General features: G+C 43.8%; 1 protein-coding gene across 1 annotated transcript in view; it reads right to left on the bottom strand.

Annotated features, from left to right (window-relative positions):
- LOC126282519 (branched-chain-amino-acid aminotransferase, cytosolic) overlaps positions 1–21,096 on the bottom strand; it is a 123,136-nt gene extending 102,040 nt beyond the window's left edge. The window contains exon 1 of the mRNA XM_049982182.1: positions 20,984–21,096. Coding sequence (XP_049838139.1) covers positions 20,984–21,010 — 27 coding nt within the window. The 5' untranslated portion in view covers positions 21,011–21,096. The remainder of the gene's footprint in view (positions 1–20,983) is intronic.
- Between the last annotated feature and the right edge of the window lie 4,772 nt (positions 21,097–25,868).

The raw sequence follows: 25,868 nt of genomic DNA on the forward strand, positions 1-25,868 counted from the left end.
TACGTGTTGAGTGTCAGGGGAAATCGGCCTTCTTTCCGTCATCAAGTTCCAGATAGTAAGTGAACGCTCTACTGTTTTAAAATAAAAAAAGGCAAACTAAAATAATTAATCGAGTTTTTAACGTAAGTTAAGGTGAAATAAATGTCGGTACATTCACAATCGATTACCAGAATAATTATGATCTCTCTATGCATTAATTCCGTAAAGACCGTAAGTTTTTTGCTGGTAAGTCTTTTATTGATTTGGACTAGAACAGATGAGAAGAAAGAGGCACTACTTATAGACAATGACACCGTTTCCTAACGACAGAAATCGATGTGAAGTTGTACACCATTATTGTCAGAGAGGCGTGGGAAGGTGATAATGTCACCTGACTGGAAAAGTTCTGCTTAGATACCTTATTATGCAACTTCTCTTCGTAGTGTATGGGTGCTATCTCATGAAAAAACTATCTTTTCAGTGGTTATGATCATCGTATAACTTAGGCGGGAGTTGGGTACCAGGCCGGTACTCACTTAGTAAAATGTGATAAACCGCCTAAAAACAACATACAGGCTCGCCAGCCCACTGTCCCTCGTTAATCTCTCCATCACGGAAGCAGAGCTTTAACACGCACGGCTATCCGGGCAGCCTAGGATGTTACAACAACGCCTAAATAAATATGTTGCAAACAAAACTTTTGATAGCTGCATCTCTATAACGGAAGTTACGTTTAACTGCTAATCAAATGTCTCTTTTCTGATAAACCTTGTAAAACTGTGATATTAATTTGTCATTATCGTCAGATGATGACATACTAGATATATCTACAGCTACAGAGAAACTGGAAAACTTGAACAGACATAGGCCAAGAACGTTATCAGTTACTTATCTGCGCTACTGAAGTATCATATAGTAGTGCGGTACTTAAGCATGTCCAGAATAGCTCGAGCAGTTTACGTCACAGCTTGGGAAATTTCAGGCTATGTTCGAGCTTCTAGTCACGTCGGAATCTAGCACCTTCTGTTAATGCCATCTCCACAACCTATCCTGGAGTTATTAATGTGGTATAGATTATTATTAAAAAAATTACAAATATACGGTAAATTTTTTGTGAAATGATTTGTCGAAAAGTAACAAGTAAAATACGCTGTGCAACGCTGCTAAAGGGTCACTTTTTCGAAACCCTGTAATTGTCTCCCATTGCGACGCAGAAGTTTGAAATTTTGCGTTCCTCTGTAACTGAGCAAAAGGGTGGCGCCTTGCGACGTCACCATCTGGCTTGACAATGCTTCAAACAGCGAGTTGTCGACACATGCGAAATAAAGGCCACAGCTGAAACGTTCACGTGAGGTGTAACGTGAGTTAATGATGCCACATTTACACCAAATTTCACCCCAACTCTGCCCAACGCCCCTCAAGATGTGTCAGACGATAGGATGGTTGTCACACCCTCTCTTACACACATTTCATCCTTTCTTTCGACGCCTCTACGTAGTAAGTCAGACTTGCAATGCCCAACATTTAAATCATTCGGTTTTCTTATGAGTAGCCGAGGAAAACATTTCAGAGACACTGCCGCTCAGAATTGACACGAGAAGGCCGCACGGGGTGGCACAGATGGTGTCAGCAGAACCACCGGTTCTATGGGACGTTGATTTCCACACATTATGCTGTCGGAAACGACACTGCTGACACCTCCTGAACCATTCAACCCTTTTCCAAGGACATCGCTGGGCTGCAAGCTCACAGAATGTGATCTTGCTCCTTTGAAATATAGTGCAACTGCAAGTTTTGCTTTAGTCTGCTGTATGGAGTCACTAGAGACCGTTCAAAATCATCTGACGATATCTGGACTCGATCTGAAGCAGAAAAGAGTGTTTGTGATTTTTCATCCCTCCTTTTTTCGCGCCCTCCTTTGGCGTGTGGTTTGGGGGGGGGGGGGATGGGGGTGACCCTTTGAAAGGCACATGAATAAAACGGCTTCTTCTAAGACCGCCCATTTTGGCAACACCATGTTTCCACCTTTATTCAGCGCTTTAAAAATGTACCTGTACAGAGAAACCTGTGCCAGAGCCCCTAAGCGCCTGCAGGCAGGCAACCCTATGACACCCATCTGATACTGCACACCTCTTGATGCTCTACATTATAACGTGCTTGCAGGTGCCTATGACGCCATCACACTTGGTTTTTGCAAAGTACATTTTTAAAGTACCCAATAAAGGTAGGCATGTGTTACTGAGGCTATTGCCACAACTGGCAGTCTTACAGTACCATTCGCCGTTTTCGCATGTTTGAAAGCTGTAACTCCCCGTCCCCTCTCCCTCTGCCCTGTGGTGACGTCAGTGGAAGGCACGAAATGAGAACTGAGAAAGCATAAGCACTCTTACCTGCTTCGGATCACTTTCAGATATCGTTGAATGATTTTGAACGGTCCTTAGGTTTCCCACTCTGTGCTCCAGAACAGAATTTGCAGTCGCGCTGCGTTCCAACGGAAGGCAGTCACGGCATTCTTAGAGGAGGGTTGAATTGTCCAGCGAGGGGGGGGGGGGGGAGTGGGAGGGGAGGAGGAGTCAGCAGTATCAAAGATTGTCAAGAACGTTGTCCTGTTGCTATTCGCGGCGCGAAATTTCGTTTTCGACCGCAAAATGTGAGCGAATCGGCGCCCCAGGGGAAGACGTGGTTTCATTTACGCCCTATATGCCACCCCCTGAGGTCTTTTCGTGTCGATTCTGGTCAGCAGTGTGTCTGAAATGTTTTCCTTGGCCACCCACAAGAAAGCAGGGGGCTTTCAATTCTGGGAGTCGCGGGTCTGACTCTCACCGTAGGGGCGTCAAAATAAAAGAAAGGGGGGGGGGGGGGTTAAATGTGGATAAGAGGGGCTGCGATGACCTTCCCAAGGTGTGACACGCACGATGGGATCGAGCAGAATTGTGGCGAAATTTCTGCCAAAGTGACGTCATTAAGTCACCTTACAGATAACATGAGCTTCCGAGCTCCGGACTTTCGTTCGTGTGTGTCGACACATTACTGTTTGAAACACTCGCCGAGTCGGAGGCTGATGTCGCAGGGCGCCACTATTTTGCACCAATACACAGGTGCCGAATCTCAAACTTCTTTGTCATAATGTGACCTTTCAATTATGTTGCGTAGGATTTTCGAACAAAGAGACACGGTAACGCGCGTTCCACAGATGCTAAGGGAAATGGTCTTCATGGATGAATTAGACAAAAAAAGTGTAGAGTAGAAAAACATGTGGTCCTCGAAATCATGTACAGCAAACGAGGAGCCAATTGAGATTTTAAAGCTCAATGTTTTAGAATTTTTAAGAGTGTTAATGGATATTTACCATGCTGTCCGTTGTTAATGTGGTCATGAGATGTAAACGTTTCGAGCATCATTCAAAGGCATGTCAAATGTAGCTCTGTTCTATTTTATTTCTGACATTCAGGCAAATCATTTCACAAATGATTTGACTTTTTTATTTCAAGTTTTATACAGATATTTTTGACGGTTAAACATCATAACAATATAAATTTTTATGTACATAATAGCTATGCCCCAAAGATATGAACTTTTTCACATTTCAACAGCTGTTCGTGAAATATGTCAATTGTCCCTCAAGTCAGTAATTATTTTTTTAATTATCCTGATTAATTTCAAGCAATTAAATCTGTTTTTGAACAACTAGACCTCACGCTGGTCACTTTGATACTCCGTTCCTCCATTTCCCTCTCTTCGTTTCCCGATGAAAATTCGGGCAAAAATGCACTGTGTAATACCTGGAGACTCCTGTTTTCGTTCTGAGAAAACATTTGTACAATAACTGTGAAGCATGGACTGCAGTTCCTTCTACGGCGTCATATACAAAGCAGCAATAAATCAATAAATAAATAAATAAATGAAAGGTCGCAATCATGCAATCACGATTCAGTCTGAAACTCTCTGGCAAATTAAAACTGTGTTCTGGACTAGAATTCGGATCCCGAACCTTAGCTTACTGCGAGTAAACGGTCTGTCTGTCCATGCAGGACTCGCAATTCGCCACCTAGCTTTCCTTCGACCAGTAGCTTTCTTCCTACCTTCCACACTTCACGAAGATCTCCTGCATACCTTGCGGGAGTGGCACTCGTGTAAGAGAGGATGTTGTACAGAAATGACTTAGCCACAACGCAGAGGACTCTTTCCAAAATGAATATGATCTCTGCAAGGAAGTGTGCGCTGATTTGAAACCTCCTGGCAGATTTAACTTGTGTGCCGGACGTCTCGTTTGCTGTCTTGAAGGTTCCCCATCTATTTTCTGCTGTTATTCGAGGCTCTTTGCATCATTTTCGAACTGTTAGACTTTCGATCACGATAATTTAAGCGATCGGACGTGGGTGAGGAGAAGATTCTATATGGGGGTGGTCATGCTCAATTAATACAACGTTTGGCTCAGCATACCAATAGAAAAAATAAGTTCTCAAAATTCTGACCTTATTATTCAGCTAGCTTTTATGACACACTGAACAAACAAGTGAATGACATTGAGGTTCTCCTTCGTATCTGGGCGTAATCGGTTGTTGCGGTTACGCAAGAGATATCGCAGAGGTGTAGCTGCTGAGGCAGTCTCAAAGCTTGCTGTGTTCTGCGCAGCAACAGACCTGTTTCAAGGTCGTAAGCCCAAACACCGCTGGCGTTTACTTGCCGCCCTTCGGTATAATTTCCACATTGTGTCGTGTGTCTTATTTCCTACTGCCCCCGAAATTTTCTGTTATTTTAGTTCTGAAGAAAGTAAACGATCACAAAATCAAAAGTGATTGGCTCTGAGCACTATGGGACTTAACATCTGAGGTCATCAGTCCCCTAGAACTTAGAACTACTTAAAGCTTAGCTAACCCAAGGACATCACACACATCCAAGCCCGAGGCAGGGTTCGAACCTGCGACCGTAGCAGTCGCGCGGTTCCAGACTGAAGTGCCTAGAACCGCTCGGCCACAACAGCCGGCTCAAAAGTAATATTTGCGCTCTGTGGAAATCACACACTACGATACTGAATACTTTTTCGCTAGGTCAACACGTCTGTATTTGTCAGCTAGATTCATTCGATGTTTCTTTTTAATCAGTCGCCTCTGCGTGTCACTTTAGGAAAAAAGCAAGATAAGTGTTTAACATACCGTCGGTGTCGATACACTCACATCAAAAAAGTTTTGCATCACCCCGGTTCCCAGAACTCCTGAAGATAGACGTTGACTGTGGATACTGTATGACAGACACAGTCGCTTTGGCTGGTCAGAGATGTCACTAAACTCGCCCAAAGAAGTAAACAACTATGCATGAGCAGCGCCTATTAGACGGAAGGAGTCAGACCACCGTTCAGTTCCTGTCATTCCACCAGGAAGGAGATACACGACTTGTGTTGCATGTAGTTCAACAATGCCTAGACGGTTACTACCGCGATTCGATCGCGGCCGCATTGTTACTTTGTGCTAGGAAGGGCTCTCAACGAGGGAAGTGTCCAGACGTCTCGGAGTGAACCAAAGCGCTGTTTTTCGGACATGGAGGAGATAGAGAGAGACAGGCTCGATGAAATGCCTCGCTCAGGCCGCCCAAGGGCTACTACAGCAATGGATGACCGCTACCAACGGAATATGGCCCACCGTGTTGATTAATGCTTTTCGTGCAGCCACAGGGCCTTGTGTTACGACTCAAACTGTGCACAATAGGCTGCATGATGCGAACTTCACTTCTGACGTCCATGGCGAGGTTCACCTTTGCAACCACGACACCGTGCAACGCGTTACATATGGGCCCAACAACATGCTGAATGGAACGCTCAGGATTGGCATCAAGTTCTCTTCACCGATGAGTGTCGCATATGCCTTCAACCAGAAAATCGTTGGAGAATTGTTTGTAGTCAACCCGGTCAGTCTGAACGCCTTAGACGCACTGTCCAGCGAGTGCAGTAAGGTGGAGGTTCCCTGCTGTTTTGGGGTGGCATTATGTGGGGCCAACGTACGCTGCTGATGGTCATGGAGGGCTGTACGATACGTGAATGCCATCCTCTGACCGGTAGTGCAACCATATCGGCAGCACATTGGCGAGGCATTCGTCTTCATAGACGACAGTTCGCGCCCCCATTGTGCACATCTTGTGAATGTCTTCCTCAGGATAACGACATCGCTCAACTAGAATGACCAGCACATTCTCCAGACATGAACCCTATCGAACATGCCTCGGACAGATTTAAAAGGGCTGTTTATGGACGGCGTGACCCACCAACCACTCTCAGGGATCTACGCCTAATCGCCATTGAAGAGTAGGACAATCTGGACCAACTGTGCCTTGGTGAACTTGCGTATAGCATGCCACGACGAATACAGATATGCATCAATGCAAGATGACGTGGTACCGGGTATTAGAGGTACTGGTGTGTACAGTAATCTGGACCACCCCCTCTGAAGGTCTCGCTGTATGGTTGTACAACATGCAATTTGTGGTTTTCATGTGCAATAAAAAGGGCGGAAATGATTTTATGTTGATCTCTATTCCAGTTTTCTGTGCAGGTTCCGGAACCCTACGAACCGAGGTGATGCAAAACTTTTTTTTGATGTGTGTAGTACGGTTGTTGTTAATGAGTGTCAGTGTACATGCTGGGTAGTTCTTGAAAATGTGGTGGCTGGGAAATAAATCGATATACTTTGAATTAACAATTGTTAATTGGGAATTATCAGTCTTCAAACAGCTACCGGTGGGAAATTCAGAGTCACATTCTCCGATTACCTGCCACGTCATTAGCTTTGTCGAAGAATCACGTATCAAACAGCGTGTCAGGGTGGGGCAGCAGTTAAGGCATTGAATCCATACTGTAGATGAGTAGGACCGAAAGCTGAGACATGTCGTTCTCTTCATATTGTTGTGTGACGAGCCTAAATCAGTGTAGTAAATCCAGTGGTTAGTGGTGTGTCAAGAAGTAGTTAATGAGAGCGCTCATCTCCATATATGTGGGTGAAAGCAGAATTCAAGGAGTCATGCGATGGTGCAAATTGGCTGAGTAATGATCTACTGATGTTTTAAGTACGCTGGAGTGAGTCCGCTCGTTTAAGTGACGTATATCTCGGATAAGAATACCAGTATCCTCACATTTGAAATACAGACCTCCTTGGACGATCGTACGTTCCGAGGTGACTTTGGTCGCAATGTTTTCCGTGTCCGAAATGGCTGACTTATTTCTCACGCCGCTATGTGAAAAGGAGACACTAAACAAACAATCACCCACAGGCATTTTAAAATAAGAAGTGAGTGGCATCAGCTGAGGTAGTGGAAACGAAACTATTTGTACAACCGTTGCAAAATATTGCGAACAAGTCATCACATTTCTAGCAACAAAAGTTTAATCGCACCACATGGATCCGTGATAGACTAGGATTATTCGGAAAATAAGGGTAAAAGTCCAATGAAAATGAAAGAAAAATTAGAATGGACTGTTAGTACCCTTCTTCACAAACCGATCAGCCAGAACATTATGACCACTGATCTACTATCGATATAACCCGTCCAGGCAACAGCAGCGTCACCTGGCGAGGAATAACTGCTAGCCAGACACACGCGCGGTGTCTGTAGTATCTGACCTTGTATACAATGGGGATGGCGCGCGATTTGTCTGAATCTGACCGAAAGAAGCCTGTGATGGCCCTGAGGTCCGGCACGATAATTTCGGAGACTGCACGATTTGTCAGGTGTTCGGGAAGTGCTGTGGTGAGTGTCTTCAGCACCTGGCGACTCCTAACGATGGGCCTTCACAGCCGACGACCCATGCACTGATAAATATCACGTCACCGACAAATACGACCGAAATGGACACGTGACCATTGGCACTGGACGTTGGTGCGATGGAAGAGCGTTGCATGAACTTTTGAATCCCGCTACCTCCTTCGTCGCGCCGATGGGAGGGCGGGAATCTGGTGTCTTCCAAGCGACCAGCTCCTTGACACCTGTACCGGGGAACGGCGACAAGCTGGTTGTGGCTCCATTATGCTCTGGGGAACTTTCACGTGGAAATCCATGGGTCCAGTGGAGCTCATGCAAGGCACCGTGACGGCCAAAGAGTATCGCGCACTGGTTGCAAACTATGTACACCCCTTCTTTCGATTATGTTTCGTGACAACAGTGGCATATTTCAACAAGATAAGGGGCCATGTCACAAGAGTAGAAGTGTGATGGAGTGGTTCGAGAGTGGCGCGTTCCATTTGATGAGCTGGCCTCCCAACTCGCCATATCTGGACACTACGGAACACATATGGGATGTGATTGAACATGATGTCAGAGCACATCACCCCCCCCCCCCCCTTCCGCTCCTCCCTTCCACGGAATTTATGGGAATTAGGTGATGTGTGTGTGTGCAGATATGGCACCAACTCCCTCCAGAGACCTAGCAAGGCTTCATTGTTTCCATGCCACGACATGTCGCCACTGTTATCCGTGCCAATGGTGGACATACCGGCTATTAGGTAGGTGGTTATAATGTTCTGACTGGTCACTGTAGATGTGCAACAGATGACCATATATTCGTTGTGGCACTGTTGTTCTCCAAAGTGAGATAAAAAATGGCCATGTACGAGTAGGACTCGCACACTGAGGGTTCCGTTCAAACATGATTATAGACAGTTTATCCAATCCGCAACAGAGAATAGTGACGATTTTTGCCTATTATCGACTGGCAACATATCCAAGTATTCCAAAACTTTCGAGACTGTTTGAAGTTCAAGTATGAAGTCGGATAACAAATGAAGAAATAAATATTTTTTCGTGTAATATAATTACAAGTTAACAGTTTTTGATTTTTCCTTTACTTGCACTGTGGAACCTTGTTTCTTACCAAATTTCAGATTAGAATAGATTAGTACTTGTTCCATAGATCATGAATACAACACTTCGCAATGATGTGGAATGTGTCAGGTTAATAAAAGGTGTCTATACAAGATATTACATTACACAAAATATTACATGACACTTAATATTATTAAAATTTTTAAATTTTTTTGTGTGAGTTGGGGGAATTACCCACTTACTATATCCAAACATTCATCTAATGAGTAGAAGGAGCTGCCGTTAAGAAATTCTTTTAATTTCCTTTTAAATGCTATATGGCTATCTGTCAGACTTTTGATGCTATTAGGTATGACCAAAGACTTTTGTGGCAGCATAATTTACCCCCTTCTGAGCCAAAGTTAGATTTAATCTTGAGTAGTGAAGATCATCCTTTCTCCTTGTGTTGTAGCCACGTACACTGCTTTTATTTTTGAATTCGTTCGGATTGTTAATAACAAATTTCGTAAGTGAATATATATATTGTGAGGCTACAGTGAAGATCTCTAGCTCTTTAAATAAGTGTCTGCAGAATGATCTTGGATGAGCTCCAGCAATTATTCTGACTACACGCTTTCGAGTAATGAACACTCTTTTACTCAATGATGAGTTACCCCAGAATATGATGCCATATGCAAGCAGAGGAGTGGTAAGCTAATTTACTGAGATATATATCGCCAAAATTTGCAATGACCCTAACAGCATAAGTAGCTGAACTCAAACGTTTCAGCATATCCTCAGTGTGTTTTTTTCAGTTCAACCCCTCATCAAAGCATACACCTAGAAATTTTGAATATTCTACCTTAGCTACCGATTTCTGATCGAAGTCTATACTTATTAATAGTGTCATTCCACTTACTGTGTGGAACTGTATTTACTGTGTTTTGTCAAAGTTTAATGAGAGCCCATTTGCAGAGAACCACTTAATGATTTTCTGAAAAACATCGTTTGCAATTTCACCAGTTAATTCTTATCTGCTGGGTGTGATAGCTATACTTGTGTCATCGGCAAAAAGTACCAGCTTTGCATCTTCGTGAACATAGAATGGCAAGTCTATAATATATATTAAGAACAGCAGAGGACCCAAGACCGAACCTTGCGGCAGCCCATTCTTGATTGTTTCCCAGTTTGAGAAATCACCAGTTTTTTGCATATTATGTGAACTGCTTATTTCAACTTCCTGCACTCTTCCAGTTAGGTATGATTTAAACCATTTGAGCGCTGCCCCATTCATACCACAGTGCTTGAGCTTATCATGATTCTAGGTCAATCTATAGTACCGTATAGGTTTCGATGAGTGAGTTTTCGAGTATGAAAATACATAACGTAAATAGCCGTATGTTTTGTCTGAAGAGACTTAGAAATCGAAAACGTTTACATCGCCAAAGGACCATAGACCTTAATATGTGACATAAATTTGAACTTGACACGTCTGCTCATTCTTGAGAAAGGGAGTTCCTAACAGTCGGACAGGGAGACAGACAGACAAACTTGCAACAAAACGATCGTATAAGGATTCTGTTTTTACAGATTAGGCACGGAAATCTAAAAATGACAATGTGTATTCCAGATCCTGCCAATGTTATGATCATGCGATGAAATGTTTACTGTACCAAATATGAGCAGCATGTCACTAAACTATAGAGAGTAAGAAAAATTTTAAAAGTTTAAGTATACGCAGAAGAATCAGTAAAACATTTTATATATTTTTTTACCTTTTATATTTATTTTGTAACATCAAGAAACATTTCTCGTTTCGCAATTCGCGCCTGGATCAGAGACTGTCAGCGTTGAATTGTGCCTTCTGATGTTACAAAAGTTCACCTGTTCGCGAAGGCCACGACGAAGTGCACCAGTTTACACAAATCAGTCGGAAACAATAAAAAAAAAACTAGTAACGCATCAAAATATGAATCAGGTGATATGTAATTTTCGTACTTAATTATTGCAGTTGCAATCCATGTGCATCTGCATTCACGTTATCCTAGATGCTTAGCGTCAAATTGTTCAGATGGCAGAGAGTCTTAAACTGCTTGTAATGGGCCAATAATAGTCGCGAATTAATGTTTAGTGTTTTATTCACGCAGGCATTTACGCCTTGTAGCAACAGCTTCAGTTGTTATTAACTGTACTAACTGAATACTGTTAGACTCAGTGCTTGGATTGCAACATAATACTGTTGAGAAAACGGACTCTGCTTTCACTGTCGCTTGGCAGCATTACTTATACACGTTGTCAATCATCCTGAAAGCCATGGATCAAGGCAATCAGACAGAGACAGTTATTTTTCCAGTTTCGAAAAGCATATAATTCAGTACCACATAGATATTTATTATGAAAAGTCCGATCGTGCGGGGTATATACTGAAATTTATGACTGGAATTACGGTCTCTTGGCCGGGAGGACGTAGCACGTTGTCTTGGATGAAAAGTCACGGACAGATGTGGAACCACCTTCGGGTGTGCCCCAAGGTAGTGTGTTGGAACCGTTTCTGGTCATGTCGCATATTCATGACCTTACAGATAATCCGAGTATTAATAGTAACCTGGACGTTTTCACAGATGATGCAGTTGTTTCAATGAAATGCTGACTGAAAAAAGCTACACATAAATTCAGCCGAATCTTGAAAAGATTTCAAAGTTCTGGGAAGATAAGTTACTTGCTTTAAACGTGCAGAAATGTAGAACTGTACACTCCAGAAAACGAAAAAAAGTATACTATGACTACAGTATCAAAGAGTCACAATTGGAATCGGTCAACCCACACAAACAGTTAGGTGTAAAACTTCGTTAGGATATGAAATGGAATGATCAAATATGCTCAACCGTAGTTGAAGCAGGTATCAGACATCGGTTTATTGATAGAATACTACCCGAATGCAGCCTGTCCACGGTGGAGATTGCTTAAAAATCACTCATACGATCCATCCTCGAATTCTACTCAAGTGTATGAAACCCACATCAAACAGGGCTAACAAGTGATACTGAAAATACACAGAGAAGTACAGCACATCTGGTCACAGTTTTGCTTGACCCTGAGTGAGTGTCACAGAGATTTGAAAAAAAAAACCTGACCTAGCAGACACTGGAACACAGACGTACACTGTACCGAAAAACGCTGCTTAAAATTCCGAGAACCAGCTTTAAATAATGAATCTAGGAATACAGTACAGCGTACCACGCATCGCTCTCGTAGAGATCGTGAGAACAAGATTAGATTAATTACAGCCTGAACTGAGGCATTTAAATAGTTACTCCTCTCGCTCTCTCATATGTGGATGGAAAGGGAAAACCCTTTGTAACTGGTATAATGTGGAGTACACTCTGCCGCCATGCGCTGTGCAGAGTGTGGATGTAGATGTAGAGGAATGCAGTATTCCCCACTCTGTTCTCTGTAAGTGAGCGTTTCGCCGACAGCTTGATGATTGTTTATTGTTAAATCTTCCCCTTTCACGATCTCCTAACACATTTTTGTCGAAGGCGTTGGCCGGAGATCAGTTTTCTGCAATGAGGGTGGTGTCTATGCTGAAAGCTTTTTACGTTATTTTGTTTAGATTTCCGGGTATGTCTAACTGCACCCTATATTAAATGAATGTCTGTTAGTTTCGCTATCGAGTAATGCCCCATCTCATGAAATCTAATGACAATCACCATCGAAGACACATCTTGTGCGATTATGTATTGTTCTTCTAGGTGGCGCCCCAGAATTCGATGTGGCTGGCTGTTTATAGACGCATACTCCACACGCATTGCTCACTGATGATATCTTACTGCTTGGAACATGCTGTAGCATAAATTCTTTGACAGTAATTGTGCTCTAAAGTTTAATTTATGCCATGTTACGCGTTGTATGCTTACGCTACGGTGTTTTGGTGTTCCGGGAAATCCGGCACAAATTTTCACTGCGAATTCATTTGATGTGTTTCGTAACTACTTTGGTCGCCACAGTGCTTGTTTTTTTGGACATGCATGCATGTCGAAAGCAACTTTGCATCGTAATCAGAATAACACAGGCACTGCAATTACGTATCGAATGTTTAAAGATGCTGAGGAAGGCAGATTGAGGCAGCTGGTACAACACTTTTCAGTCAGAGTCTTTTAAATAAACAGGAACATATCAGCATCTTTTGTGATCCGGTAGGAGCATTTTAACGCTGCTTCCCTCCTTTCCCCGCTGCAACATGACGGATAACTCATATGAAAAGTACATAGGTTACTTATGTGAAATTGAAATAAAGCAAAACCAATTTTACACTTCAGATCGGATTTTACATGCAAAACAATTGCGCTTGTTTTTCAGAACTGCAAAATGGGGTTCCCAGGTGATAACGGAGACGCTTTACAGCATACTTCTTCGTGCTATGTCACATTATAAACAACGTTTTCGCCTCAAGCCGTATTTTACGTGCGTATTTTTCGTGTGCATGTAGGGTAAATTTGACCATCTGTAAATCGGAAACGGATAAAGGTATGAAAAAATTTTGCAGGGCTGTTCGAAAACAGGATAATAGGAGTAATCGTAAAAATTACAGCCACTTGGTGTGATTAGCTGTCTCGGAATCCGCAGTGGGTTTTAAGATAAAAAAAAAAAAAAACTAGTTTTGGGGGGCGTTTCTCGATGACGGATAAAGATTTTAGAAAATAGGGAGATGGCTCTTCTAGATAAATACCTAAAGAATATACCGTTAAAATTTGAGCAATTTACTTCGGTTATTTATTATTTAAATTTCTCGTAATACCGGATTTTACTTGTAGATGTAGGGTAAATTTAAACTTCTGTATCTTGGAAACGGATAACTATATCAACAAAATTTTCATGGTTGTGCGAGATCTGGATCTGAGAAATATATCGTAAAAATTTCAGCCATTTGCTGTGCATATACTTCTTAGAATCCTCTGCTGAGTTTTGTTCAGCTGGTGACGACGAAAATACAGTAAAAAAATTCTTTTCGTGGGTCTTTCCGAGCAACCGCCCGTGAGCTAATGGCTCCTCCGTAAGTGCCATCAGGCCCATTGTAGACCATATCAAATGAAAAAAGAAATAACAGATTTGCTCCATTATTTGCCTAAGCAGTAGGAAGTATGTAACAATCATACTTTGACCCTATACTGTAGGGCAGTAACAATAAAACGATCCTTCAATTGGATATATAAATGGTCCCTGGTCCTAAGGCTATCCAAAATACTTGAACCTACCTTTTTATCACCAACAGAACACGATGTATCAGCACAGGAAAAGCGTGTTTTTATGCGCGGCGTTTTGGAACGTATTAGGTACGCATACCGATTATTTGACCATATAGGGATCGTCATGTCTGAGCCCTTGCGGAAGTTTACAAAAAACAACGTTCCCAGACGGATATGACACACGTGCGAGCAGGAGCTGAAATTGTCCTAAATATGGGCAGCAGCTGTGGCTCTAAACCTCCCCGACGTAGTGGTTGATGTTCAGATGTGGTAATCGACTCGCGTACGTTATTCAAGAGCGTCACAAATCATACGTGACGTTTGTTCGCTACGCCACGCGTCAGCGTATTCTGCCCGATTGTGGCCGGAACGGTAGCATCTAATACGTGTGCAAATGCAACTGCTGCAAGGCTAGCTGACGTGGGACTCGTTTCGAAACACTGAACGTCAGCCACTCGTCAGGGCAGCGACGTTTATGTGCCCATTGCAGTTTGAGTCGCTTATCGTTTGTCGAAGCTGACACTGCGATACGTGTGACATCATTGCAGCCTCTAGCGCGCAAATAACATTTTCAATCGTCGATGTAGCACTATGGACAATCCAGAACCCGCTCGTCGCTCCTATGAGCCTCTGCTAGCCGCTAGTTCCACATACGCAGCACTCTCGTCGCAGCAGAGCCGGATAATACTGTTCCGGCTGAACACGCACACACAGTCACACTGCGCTATATGGTGATGAAGCATACTGCTTTCACTTTTCTACTTCGTCTGATGTCTCTTCATTGACAGGCGACAAATCTTTCTGATCACACAAAAGAGCACTGCTGCACCTACCTGTTCGCCTCTATATTCAGGCTTTAAGCCTTCTCACTGGCATCCTCTTCTACATATCCTCGAAGCTTAAATTATTTAGCGACTGTAGCCTCGCATTCAGATGGACGGCGCTTCAAATCCTCATCCAGACTTAGTTTTAAGATGGTTTCGCTTAAGGAAAATACCGCAACGCTTTCTTTTAGAAGGGCTAGGCTGATTTCGTTTCGCCGGCCGCTGTGGCCGAGCGGTTCTAGGCGCTACAGTCTGGAACCGCGCGACCGCTACGGTCGCAGGTTCGAATCCTGCCTCCGGCATGGATGTGTGTGATGTCCTTAAGTTAGTTAGGTTTAAGTTGTTCTGAGTTCTAGGGGGCTGATGACCTCAGATATTAAGTCCCATAGTGCTCAGAGCCATTTGAACCATTTGATTTCCTTTCCTAGTTTGTCTATGATCACCTCGTCGCCTCGTCATCCACGGACCCTCAACTTCTGATTTCCTGCCTTTTCTTCATTTCTCGTGAGCTATTCAATTACCACAGATGTTAGGGCATTTGGAGAGTACAAGGCATTTTTTTAAATGACTTTTTTATTGTGCTGCAATTTCAGGAAAAAAATTGCTTGAAATAGTGCCCTTGCGTCCAAATTGTCTACAGATTGGCGAGGGTTACATTTCTTAGGAAACTGCCTCTCCAGCGGTATGAGCAGACATGAGAACAGGAAGTGCGATGTAACATCCTATCGGACAAGGTGCATACGTCTGTCCTGCGTAACATATCCTGTCACAGTAACTTCCGTTTTGTGTAAATCTCTTAGTTCCGTTAAGGTTATGTTCCTGGCCAACGCTTACGTAGCCACATTTATATTTGCATACGAGGCGTGAGAAAAAATCAATGAGACTCATTTTTTATCTACCATATTTTTTATTTTTATTTTCGAACAACAATATTGTCCCTTCCAAAGAAGTTCCCTTCGGTAGCTATACGTCGGCGGAGTCGTTTCCAGTCTTGAAAGCAACACTGAAAGACTTCAAATGGTAGGGCCTTTAACATTTCGGTTACATTCCTTCGAATGTTCTCCAGAGTACGAAAATGACATCCTTTATGGACTTTTTCTGTTTCGAGAAAAGAAAAAAGCCACAACGACCTTGATCAGGTGAATAGGGCGCCTTTGGAACAACGGAACTGTATTTTGAGGTCAAAAATTTCTTGATGGAAGTAGTTATGTGACATGAGACGTTTTCATGATGCAGAACCCACATGTACACAGTACCAAGTCACACTCGATTGACATTTCCCGAGCCTTTCAAGGGGAGCTTTGTAAAACACTTGGCTGGTAGTTTGTGCTAGAGGGACAAATTCTGTCTGATCTCACAACAGTAAGCACACATTCGACGTTTCGTCGGTTTTTGAATTTTGATAGTCTCCCTGAGGAGTTTCATCTTCAACGTGATCTTGGCCTTCCAAAAATGATTTTTGCCAGCGAAAAACTAATGTTCCCTAAAAGCCTGTTTCAACTTTTCAAAAGTCACAATCACGGATGCCTTAAGCTTAACATAAAACTCGATGGCGAACGCTGTTCCAAATCCAGGTGTTCCATTTTTCATGATACACAACAAAAACATAACTTCACCGATGGCGATTTCAAAAGTCACGTAACGGCTGTACGAATCTGAAACTAGGACTTAGTATCTGGAATGGATGAACACATCAGTCTACACAACTCGAACCACACAGCCAACGCCGTACCGCTCGCATTGTTGTCGGTCTCCTTATTTTCCTCACACATCTCGTACATACACTATGTGATCAAAAGTATCCGGGCACTCCCAAAAACATACGGTTTTCATATTAGGTGCATTGTGCTGCCACCTGCTGCCAGGTACTCCATATCAGCGATCTCAGTAGTCATTAGACATCGTGAGAGAGCAGAATGGCGCACTCCGCAGAACTCACAGACTTCGAACGTAATCAGGTGGTTGGGTGTCACTTTTGTTAACATGTCTGTACGAGAGATTTCACACTCCTAAATAACCCTAGGTCCACTGTTTCCGATGAGATAGTGAAGTGGAAACGTCAAGAGACACGTACAGCACTAAAGCGTACAGGTCGACCTCGTCTGTTGACTGACAGAGACTGCCGACAGTTGAAGAGGGTCGTGATGTGTAATAGGCAGACATCTATCCAGACCATGACAAACGAATTCCAAACTGCACCAGGGTCCACTGCAAGTACTGTGACAGTGAGGTCGGAGGTGAGAAAACTTGGATTTCATGGTCGAGCGGCTGCTCATAAGCCACTCATCACTCCGGTAAATGTCAAACGACGCCTCGCTTGGTGTAAACAATGGACGATTGAACAGTGAAAACACGTTGTGTGGAGTGACGAATCATGGTACACAATGTGGCGATCCGATGGCGGGGTAAGGGTATGGTGAATACCCGGTGAACGTCATCTGCCAACGTGTGTAGTACTGGCAGTAAAATTCGGAGGTGGTGGTGTTATAGTGTGGAGGGGGCTTGCACCCTTTGCTGTTTTGCATGACACTATCACAGCACAGGCCTACATTGGTGTTTTGTGCACCTTCTTGCTTCGCACTGGTGAAGAGCAATTCGAGGATGGCGATGGCATATTTCAACCCGATCGAATACCTGTTCATAATGCACGGCCTGTGGCGGAGTGGATACACGACAATAACATCCCTGTAACGGACTGGCATGCACAGAATCCTGACCTGAATCCTATAGAACACCTTTGGGATGTTTTGGAACGCCGACTTCGAGTCAGGTCTCACCGACCGAATCGATACCTCTCGTCAGTTCAGCACTCTGTGAAGAATGGACTGCCATTCCCCAAGAAACCTTTCAGCGCCTGACTGACCGTATGTCTGCGGGAGTGGAAGCTGTCTTCAAGGCTAAGAGTGGGCCAATACCATACCAAATTCCTGCATTATCGAAGGAGGGCGCTACGAACTTGTAGATCATTTTCAGCCAGGTGCCCAGATACTTTTGATCACATAGTGGACTTCGCAAAGCACCACAGGCTGCATCGCGAAGCTTACCTTATTCTATTGCTACTCATTCTCTTTCCCGTTCCACTCGCCAAAGGAGCGGACAGAAAACGAGTGTCTATAGTCTATGTGATCAATAAAATACGGCACTTATTATCGAAAATCTGTGGGGGCTGCGTCCAAACTATGCCTTGATGACGGCTTCAACTGTGAAGAGGACACTTTCAACGAGGCGTCTGAATGTCTGCAGAGAAATGGCAGCCCTTCTTCCTCAAGAGCCGAAAACGGAGAACGTAGTGGGTTCTAGAGCGAATTCGACGTCCTTCATCATCCCAAAGGTGTTCTATTGGATTCAAGTCGGGACTGTGGGCAAGGAAGTCCATTTCAGGAATGTTATCGTCCACAACCATTGCCTCACTGACGCTGCTTGATGACAGGTTGCGGCGTCATGCTGATACCGCCATTGTCTCCGAACTGTTCCTCTACTGTACACAGTACACAGAGCTGCAAAATATGATCATATTCTTCCGCATTTAGCGTTTTTTTAAGGACCCATGAAAAACCTCCCTATCCCTTAGCACCACCTCTGTATTTCACTGTTGGCCCTACATATAACTAACTTTTCCATCAGATTAAGACAAGTTATAGGGTGGTTCATTACTCCAAATCACTCGTTTCCAATGAACCACTGTCCTGTTGTGTCGTTCTTTAGACCATTTCAAGTGATGGCTAACACTGGCCACAACGACGTGTGGCGTATGAGGAGCTGTTTGAACACTGTACCCCATTATTTATAATTCGCTGCGCACAGCCATAGTGCTAGCTGGACGTCGGATATCACTTTCTAACCCATGAGTTATTTCTTCCGCTGACTTATTGTGAGTTTTTTTACAACCTCCGTCGGCAGTGCTCGAGGGTCCCTATCCACCACTACACGTCTGGCTGGTCTTAGTGTAACTGTGGTTGTCCCGTCGCTTTTCCACCACAATCACTTCATCAGCTGTCGATCTTGGTAGCTTTAGTAGGACTGAAATATCCCTGATGCACCGCACTTTCGAAGTCTCCCTACCTACCTATTCCGCTGTCGCTACTTCTCCACTCCCACACGATACTCCTTGCCTCCTTGTATAGTGGCGGGTCCTCGTAGCGTGACATCTAGTGGTCAATTACACATAACAACGAGGTGTCATATTACCTTTGGTCAGTGTATGCATCCATATGAACCCTAATTTCCCTTATCTTTTCTTCACGAGCCTTTCTTAAATTGTATGTTGGTGGCAGTAGTGTCGTTCTGCAATCAGCCACAAACGCCGGTTCACTAAATTTTCTCAAAAGTGTTTCTTCAAAAGAACTTCGTCTTCCCCCTAGGGTTCCCTATTTGAGATTAGTAACATTTCTGAAATACTTGTGTCTTGATCGAACCATCAGCAACAAATCTAGAAGCATGCCTCTGAATTTCAATGAGGTCTCCCTTTAATCCGATCTGCTGAGCATCCCAAACTCTCAAGAAGTTCTCGAGAATGGATCAGTTCTCAAGAATGGGACGCACTTGTGCTCTTTATGCTAGCTTCTATAGGGGTATATGAGTTACCCTTTCAGAGAATTCTTTCAATAAACCGAAGTGGTCGTTCTATTTTATGCCATTTCCAAAGAAAGGAGTTTCTGAAACGTGTGAATATTACCCAATTATCAATCTAATAAGTTACTGTTGCAAAGTACAAACATGAGTTCTGTACAGAAAAATGGTAAAACTGGTACCAGCCGACCTCAGGGAAGATCAGTTTGGATTCCTTGGAAATGCAGGAACACGCGAGGCAATACGGACCCTACGACATATCTTAGAAGATAGGTTAAGAAACGCAAACTTACGTTTATAGCATTTATAGACTTAGAGAAAGCTTTTGACAATATTGGCTGGAAACTCTCTTTGAAATTCTCAAGGTAGCAGCGGTAAAATACAGGGAGGGAAAGGCTATTTACGAATTGTACACAAAACGGACGGCAATTATAAAGAGTCGACGTGCCACCAACATGCAATTTAAGAAAGGCTTGTGAAGAAAAGATAAGGGAAATTAGGGTTCATATGGATGCATACACTGACCAAAGGTAATAGGACACCTCGTTGTTATGTGTAATTGTCGAAAAGGGAATGAAACAGGGTTGCAGCGTATCGCCGATGTTATTCTGTCTGTACATTGAGCAAGCAGTAAAACAAATAAAATTTTCCGATGACACTGTAATTCTGTCAGAGACAGCAAAGGACTTGGAAGAGCAGTTGAACGGAATTGACAGTGTCTTGAAAGGAGGATATAGGATGAACATCAACAAAAGCAAAACAAGGATGATGAAATGTAGTCGAATTAAGTCAGGTGTTGCTGAGGTAATTTGATTAGGAAACGAGACACTTAAAGTAGTAGATGTGTTTGCTATTAGGGCAGCAAAATAACTGATGATGGCTGAAGTAGAGAGAATATAAAATCTAGACTGGCAATGGTAAGAAAAGTGTTTCTGAAGAAAATAAATTTGTTAACACCGAATATTTTTTTAAATTTTAGGAAATCTTTTCCGAAAGTATTTGTACTTTTTCGGAAACCGTGTACGGAAGTGAAACATGGACGATAAACTGTATAGACAATAAGATTATAGAAGCTTTTGAACTGTTGTGGTGCAGAAGAGATTCGATGGGTAGATGACGTAACTAATGTGGAGGTACTGGATAGTATTGGGGAGAAAAGAAATTTGTGGCACATCCTGACCGGAAGAAGGGATTGGTTGACAGGATACCTTCTGAGACATCATGGGATCACCATTGTAGTATTGGAGGGAAGAGTGAGGTGTAAAATAGTAGAGGCAGACCAAGAGATGAGTAGAATAAACTAATTCAGAAGGCTGTAAGTTGCAGTAGTTATTCGGAGATGGTGAGGCTTGCACAGGATAGCGTAGCTTATAGAGCTGCATGAAACCAGTCTACGGCCTGAAGACTACAACAACAACATACCAGCACTGCATTTGCCTATGCTGAGAATCAACTGCGATCCTTGCACCGAGCGAAGAAAGAAAACTTCTCCACTGAGATGCGTGAGGTTTATCGAAGCCTCTTTAGTAGCAGAAAACGAATGGAGTCCGTCGCTGCAGATAATAGGCGATTACTGACCTGGAGAGCAACGGAGCGCACTGCCATGGTTGGTGCTTGTGCTACGGCGCGTGGCTGGTAACGAGTCTGCTCGTCGGCCGCTACGTACTCCAGTTATTTGCGATGAACTTCCGCGGCGCTTCTCGGCGCGAATACGTCACGGTTTCCGGTTCAGTGAAGGTCGCGGAGGGGCGTGCGCGAGATATCGCAACCGCAGGCAGTTCCTCCGCCAATGGCGAGAAGCCGTGTCGCCCTGGCAAATAGCATCTCCTCCGGTACAGACCCCTGCCTTCCGCGTCCTCGGGAAACCACGGGGATGTTCTGACGAAGCACAAGCCACGTTCAGAGACCACTCGTTAACTGTCTCATCGCTCGGCTGCTCATTAAACTACGCAAGATGCAAACAATAATGTTTGTGGAATGGCTGCATCATTTCGCATGCTCCCTTAGCATATGCTCAGCTAACTTTCGGAAAATAGACTAGAATAGAAAGTATCTCGAAAATGGCAAGGAGCTGTGCAGCGCATGACTAAAAAGTGACGTGGTCTGATGTCAATGTAACATTGCAGGTGTTCACGCCATGGCGGGTATTTAAGTAATACCACGAAGCCATGGACCCAAGTTGTCAACAAGACACTGAGTAAGTTGGTGATGGCTGCATAATGTAAGTGATTGTAGTTGTAATTTTCTGTGAGAGGTAGATCACCAGAGTGCAATAGTGTTGTTCGTGTTCAGTTTGTTACGAGAACCGGTAGGATATACAAGAGGTGTCAACAGCGTCAGATGTTCAGTGATCACTGCGAAGGACACGGAGATCCTGCGTACTCGTGTGAAACAGCATTATCAGCACCTCAGGTAGTTTAAAAGGGGCCCCACTGGGGGATCTCCATTTCGTCTGCTGGTCGAATCGTGCAATATCCGGATTTGTGGGTCATTCGGATATAACAGTGGTCGATGTTGGACTGTACAGGAATGTGAGGGCAGGCATCTTCTCCGTCGAGGTTCCTGTCGACGACGAGTGACCATTACAAGTGGAGATCGCTATTTTGCGCACCAAGCACATCGGAACCCCTTCACATCTGTTCCTCCCACCTGATTTTTTGCAGCATTGTGTCGTCCTGCACCATTAGTAGGAGACTAGAAGCAGCCGGAGTACGAAATTTCCGTCCTATGTGTAGGCTGCCACTGGCATGGCAACACAGACTGCTGCGTTCGGAGTGGTGACCTTACCAGAAAGCATGGACTACTGATGAATGGCGTCACATTTTGCTCAGCGAGGAATTACGGTTCTGCACTAACCATGACTCGTGTGTTACCTGTCGTGTGGCAATATTGTGGAGCCATTTTTCAACAGGACAATGCTCGTGGCACCTGTCTCTATGAAGTAACAAGGCCCCCAGGTTTGTCACAGCTTGGACGTCGTCTCCGTCCCTCTGCCAATATCCAGGATGTCAAGGATCGATTACAACAGTTCTCGGCCAGCTTGCCTTGAGGGAGAACACAATGGCTTTATGACACCGTTTTCACACGAATCAGTACATGCATTCACGTCAGAGAAAATGCACAGCCATACTGATAAGTTGGCTCGTACTGCCAAGTTCTTTGTCATTCTGACGCGGTTCTGTAATCACTGAAATAACGTCACACAGTCTCTTAGCCCATGAAGTTTCACTCCGTTTCTTCCCCCCGTTGAGGGGGTTTCACTTACTGTCACTCCGTGTAGAAACTATTAGCTATACACTGAGGGGACAAAGGCCATGGGATAGCGATATCCACATATACAGATGGCATTAGGATCCCGTACATAAGGCATAAGTGGGCAGTGCATTGGCGGACCTGTCATTTGTACACAGATGATTCACATTATCAAGTTTCCAAAGTGATTATGGCCGAACGACGGGAATTAATCGACTCTGAACGCGGAATGGTAGTTGGAGCTAGACGCATGGGAAATTCCATTTCGGAAACCGTTAAGGAATTCAGTATTCTGAGGTCCACACAGTCAAGAGTGTGCCGAGAATACCAAATTTCAGGAATAGCCTCTCGCTACGGACAAGACAGTGACCGACGGCCTTCACTGACTATCAAGAGCAGTGGCGTTTGCGTAGAGTTGTCAGTGCTAACAGACAAGCAACACTGCGTGAAAGAACCGCAGAAATTAGTGTGAGACGTACGACGAACGTATCCGTTAGGACAGTGCGGCGAAATTTGGCTTTAATGGGCTGTGGCAACACGAAACAGACGCGCGTTCCTTTGCTAACATCACGACACCGCTTGGAGCGACTCTCGTGGGCTCGTGACCGTATCGGCTGGACCATAGACTACTGGAAAATCATGGTCTGGTCACGTGTGTCCCGATTTCTATTCGTAAGAGCTGCTGGTAGGACTCGAGAGGCGCAGACCCCACGAAGCCATGAAACTAAGTTGTCAACAAGGCACTATGCAAGTTGGTGGTGGCTACATAATGGTGTGGTATGGAATGGACTGTCATTCGTGGACTTCCCAAACAACGATGAAATTTTTATGGATGACAATGCGCTATGTTTCCGGATCACAATTGTTCGCGACTGGTTTGAAGAACATTTTGGATAATCCGAGCTAATGAAAGCGAATGATTTGGCTACCCAGATCGCCAGTGTGAATGCCATCGAACATTTGTGGGACATAATCGAGAGGTGAGTTCGTGCACAAAACCGTGCACGGGCAACACCTTCGCAGTTATGCACGACAATAGAAGCAGGGGACTTAAAACGACTTGTTGAGCCTATGCCACGTCGAATTACTTCACTACGCCTGTCAAAGGAGGTCCGAGGCGATAATTGGAGACATACAGTTGCTAATCTGAAGGCTACCCAACGTGGACTTATTTGTATTCTGACCGGTTGTAGATAGCATCCCTTCCCTCCAATTCAAATGTTGACCGCACCAGCTGCAAACAAGAAATTCGACAAAGTTCGTGAGTGCACAGGAAGCACTAGTAAAAAGCTAACTTCCTGAAAGTAGACGTAAGTGATCGAAAGAACCAGAATTCGACACATTTACACGCTTATTCATCCATACTCTTCAGACCTGTGTTCACAGACGTAGTGGCAAGTGTAATACTGCTAGTGGCGACTGCGCAGCTTGATTTCATGTATCGTGTAGACTATCAAATTTTCAGTGATATAGCAGTTTTTGCTATCAGAGTTTCAATGATTTGCGTGACTCATGTATTTCCTCTGTTTTTGAACAAATCCTTTTCAAATACTGTATGTCTCTGAATTGCAATTTCACGAAAGCTATATTAAAGGGATGTACTTAAGAGACGTACTAAACCAAAAATTATTGTTGTATGAAACGTTTTATATTTGTTATTGTTATTAGCGTTAAAATCGTGGACGTCCGTGGCACGTTAGAAGTGGGAGTGACGGCATTTTCTGGAACCGTGCCGCCTGGAAAGAAGCTATACCTCATGCTGGAGACACACATACACACACACGAGGATGTACGATGGAAAAACATGTTGACAATCCCGATCTTCTGTATATCTGGAAAAATACATGAACAGTAGGCCCAGATCGCAGTGTCTCCGCTTGTGACTGTGACAGAGAAATTTGAGATGTCACTGTTATATGTAGAGATGTCCTCCTCTTGAGTAAGGAGAACTTACCGTTAGAACTACAAGTGATATGTACGGCAGCAGATGTTTGTAGCTCATCTCTGTACAGAGACAAAGGGTGAAACATGGACTGAACAGGATTTTTTTGGTTCAAATGGCTCTGAGCCCTATGGGACTAAACTTCTGACGTCATCAGTCCCGTAGAACTTAGAACTACTTAAACCTAATTAACCTAAGGACATCACACACATCCATGCCCGAGGCAGGATTTTAACCTGTGACCGTAGCGTTGCGCCGTTCCATACTGAAGCGCCTAGAACCCCTTGGCCACACAGGCTGGCGCGCGCTTTGAAGGAAACCAGCAGAGAGCCACTGCCGACTGCGCCACGTCTATGTACTTTACATTATGACCAACACTATGGGCACTATGTGCACTAAAATCTGAACTAAACTGAATTGGACTGGATTTCTATGCTTTATACTTCGTATCTGTGTGTCTGCGTTGTAATCCTGAACAATGTAAGTGGTGTACCCCTGATTAAATGAGGCCCCAAAACTATCTGAAATTGTGTAAATCTATATAACTTTTACCAAAATGAAAACTGTATATTAAATAAGCTGTCCTGTAAAACTTGTATTGTGCAGTGCAGTGGACAATTCTAAAATCTGTGTCCGGCTGGTTGTTGCCGAGTGGTTCTAGGCGCTACAGTCTGTAACTGCGCAACTGCTACGGTCGCAGGTTCGAAACCCGCCTCGGGCATGGATGTGTGTGATGTCCTTAGGTTAGTTAGGTTTAAGTAGTTCTAAATTCTAGGGGACTGATGACCTCAGAAGTTAAGTCCCATAGTGCTCAGAGCCATTTGAACCATTTATTTAAATCTGTGACGTCATAGTGCGTGATTTGCAATTCCAACACACAAAGATGACAGCGTGAAAATTCTATATAAATTTACAAATCGAATTTTGCACGAGCAAATAACCAAACAGTTTCTGTAAAAATGTCCTCTGATTTTACATATATAACTTGAATAAATAAAATTCCAAACTTTAAATAATGCACACACAAATATAGAGCAGTACTGGAAGAATAAGGTTGTCTGCATGAAGAATAAAATCTGTGCTGAACCTCACCTAAATCGAAAGCCGCGCTGGGTAGCAGCGCGGTCTAAGAGCGCCTTATCACGGTTCGTGCGTCTACCCCCGTCGGAGGTTCGAGTCCTGTGTGTGTTGTTCATAGCGTAAGTTAGTTTAAGTTAGATTAAGTAGTGTGTAGGTTTATGGACTGATGACCTCAGCAGTTTGGTCCCA

The sequence above is a fragment of the Schistocerca gregaria genome, chromosome 7, assembly GCF_023897955.1.
Source record: "Schistocerca gregaria isolate iqSchGreg1 chromosome 7, iqSchGreg1.2, whole genome shotgun sequence".
NCBI lineage: Eukaryota > Metazoa > Arthropoda > Insecta > Orthoptera > Acrididae > Schistocerca > Schistocerca gregaria.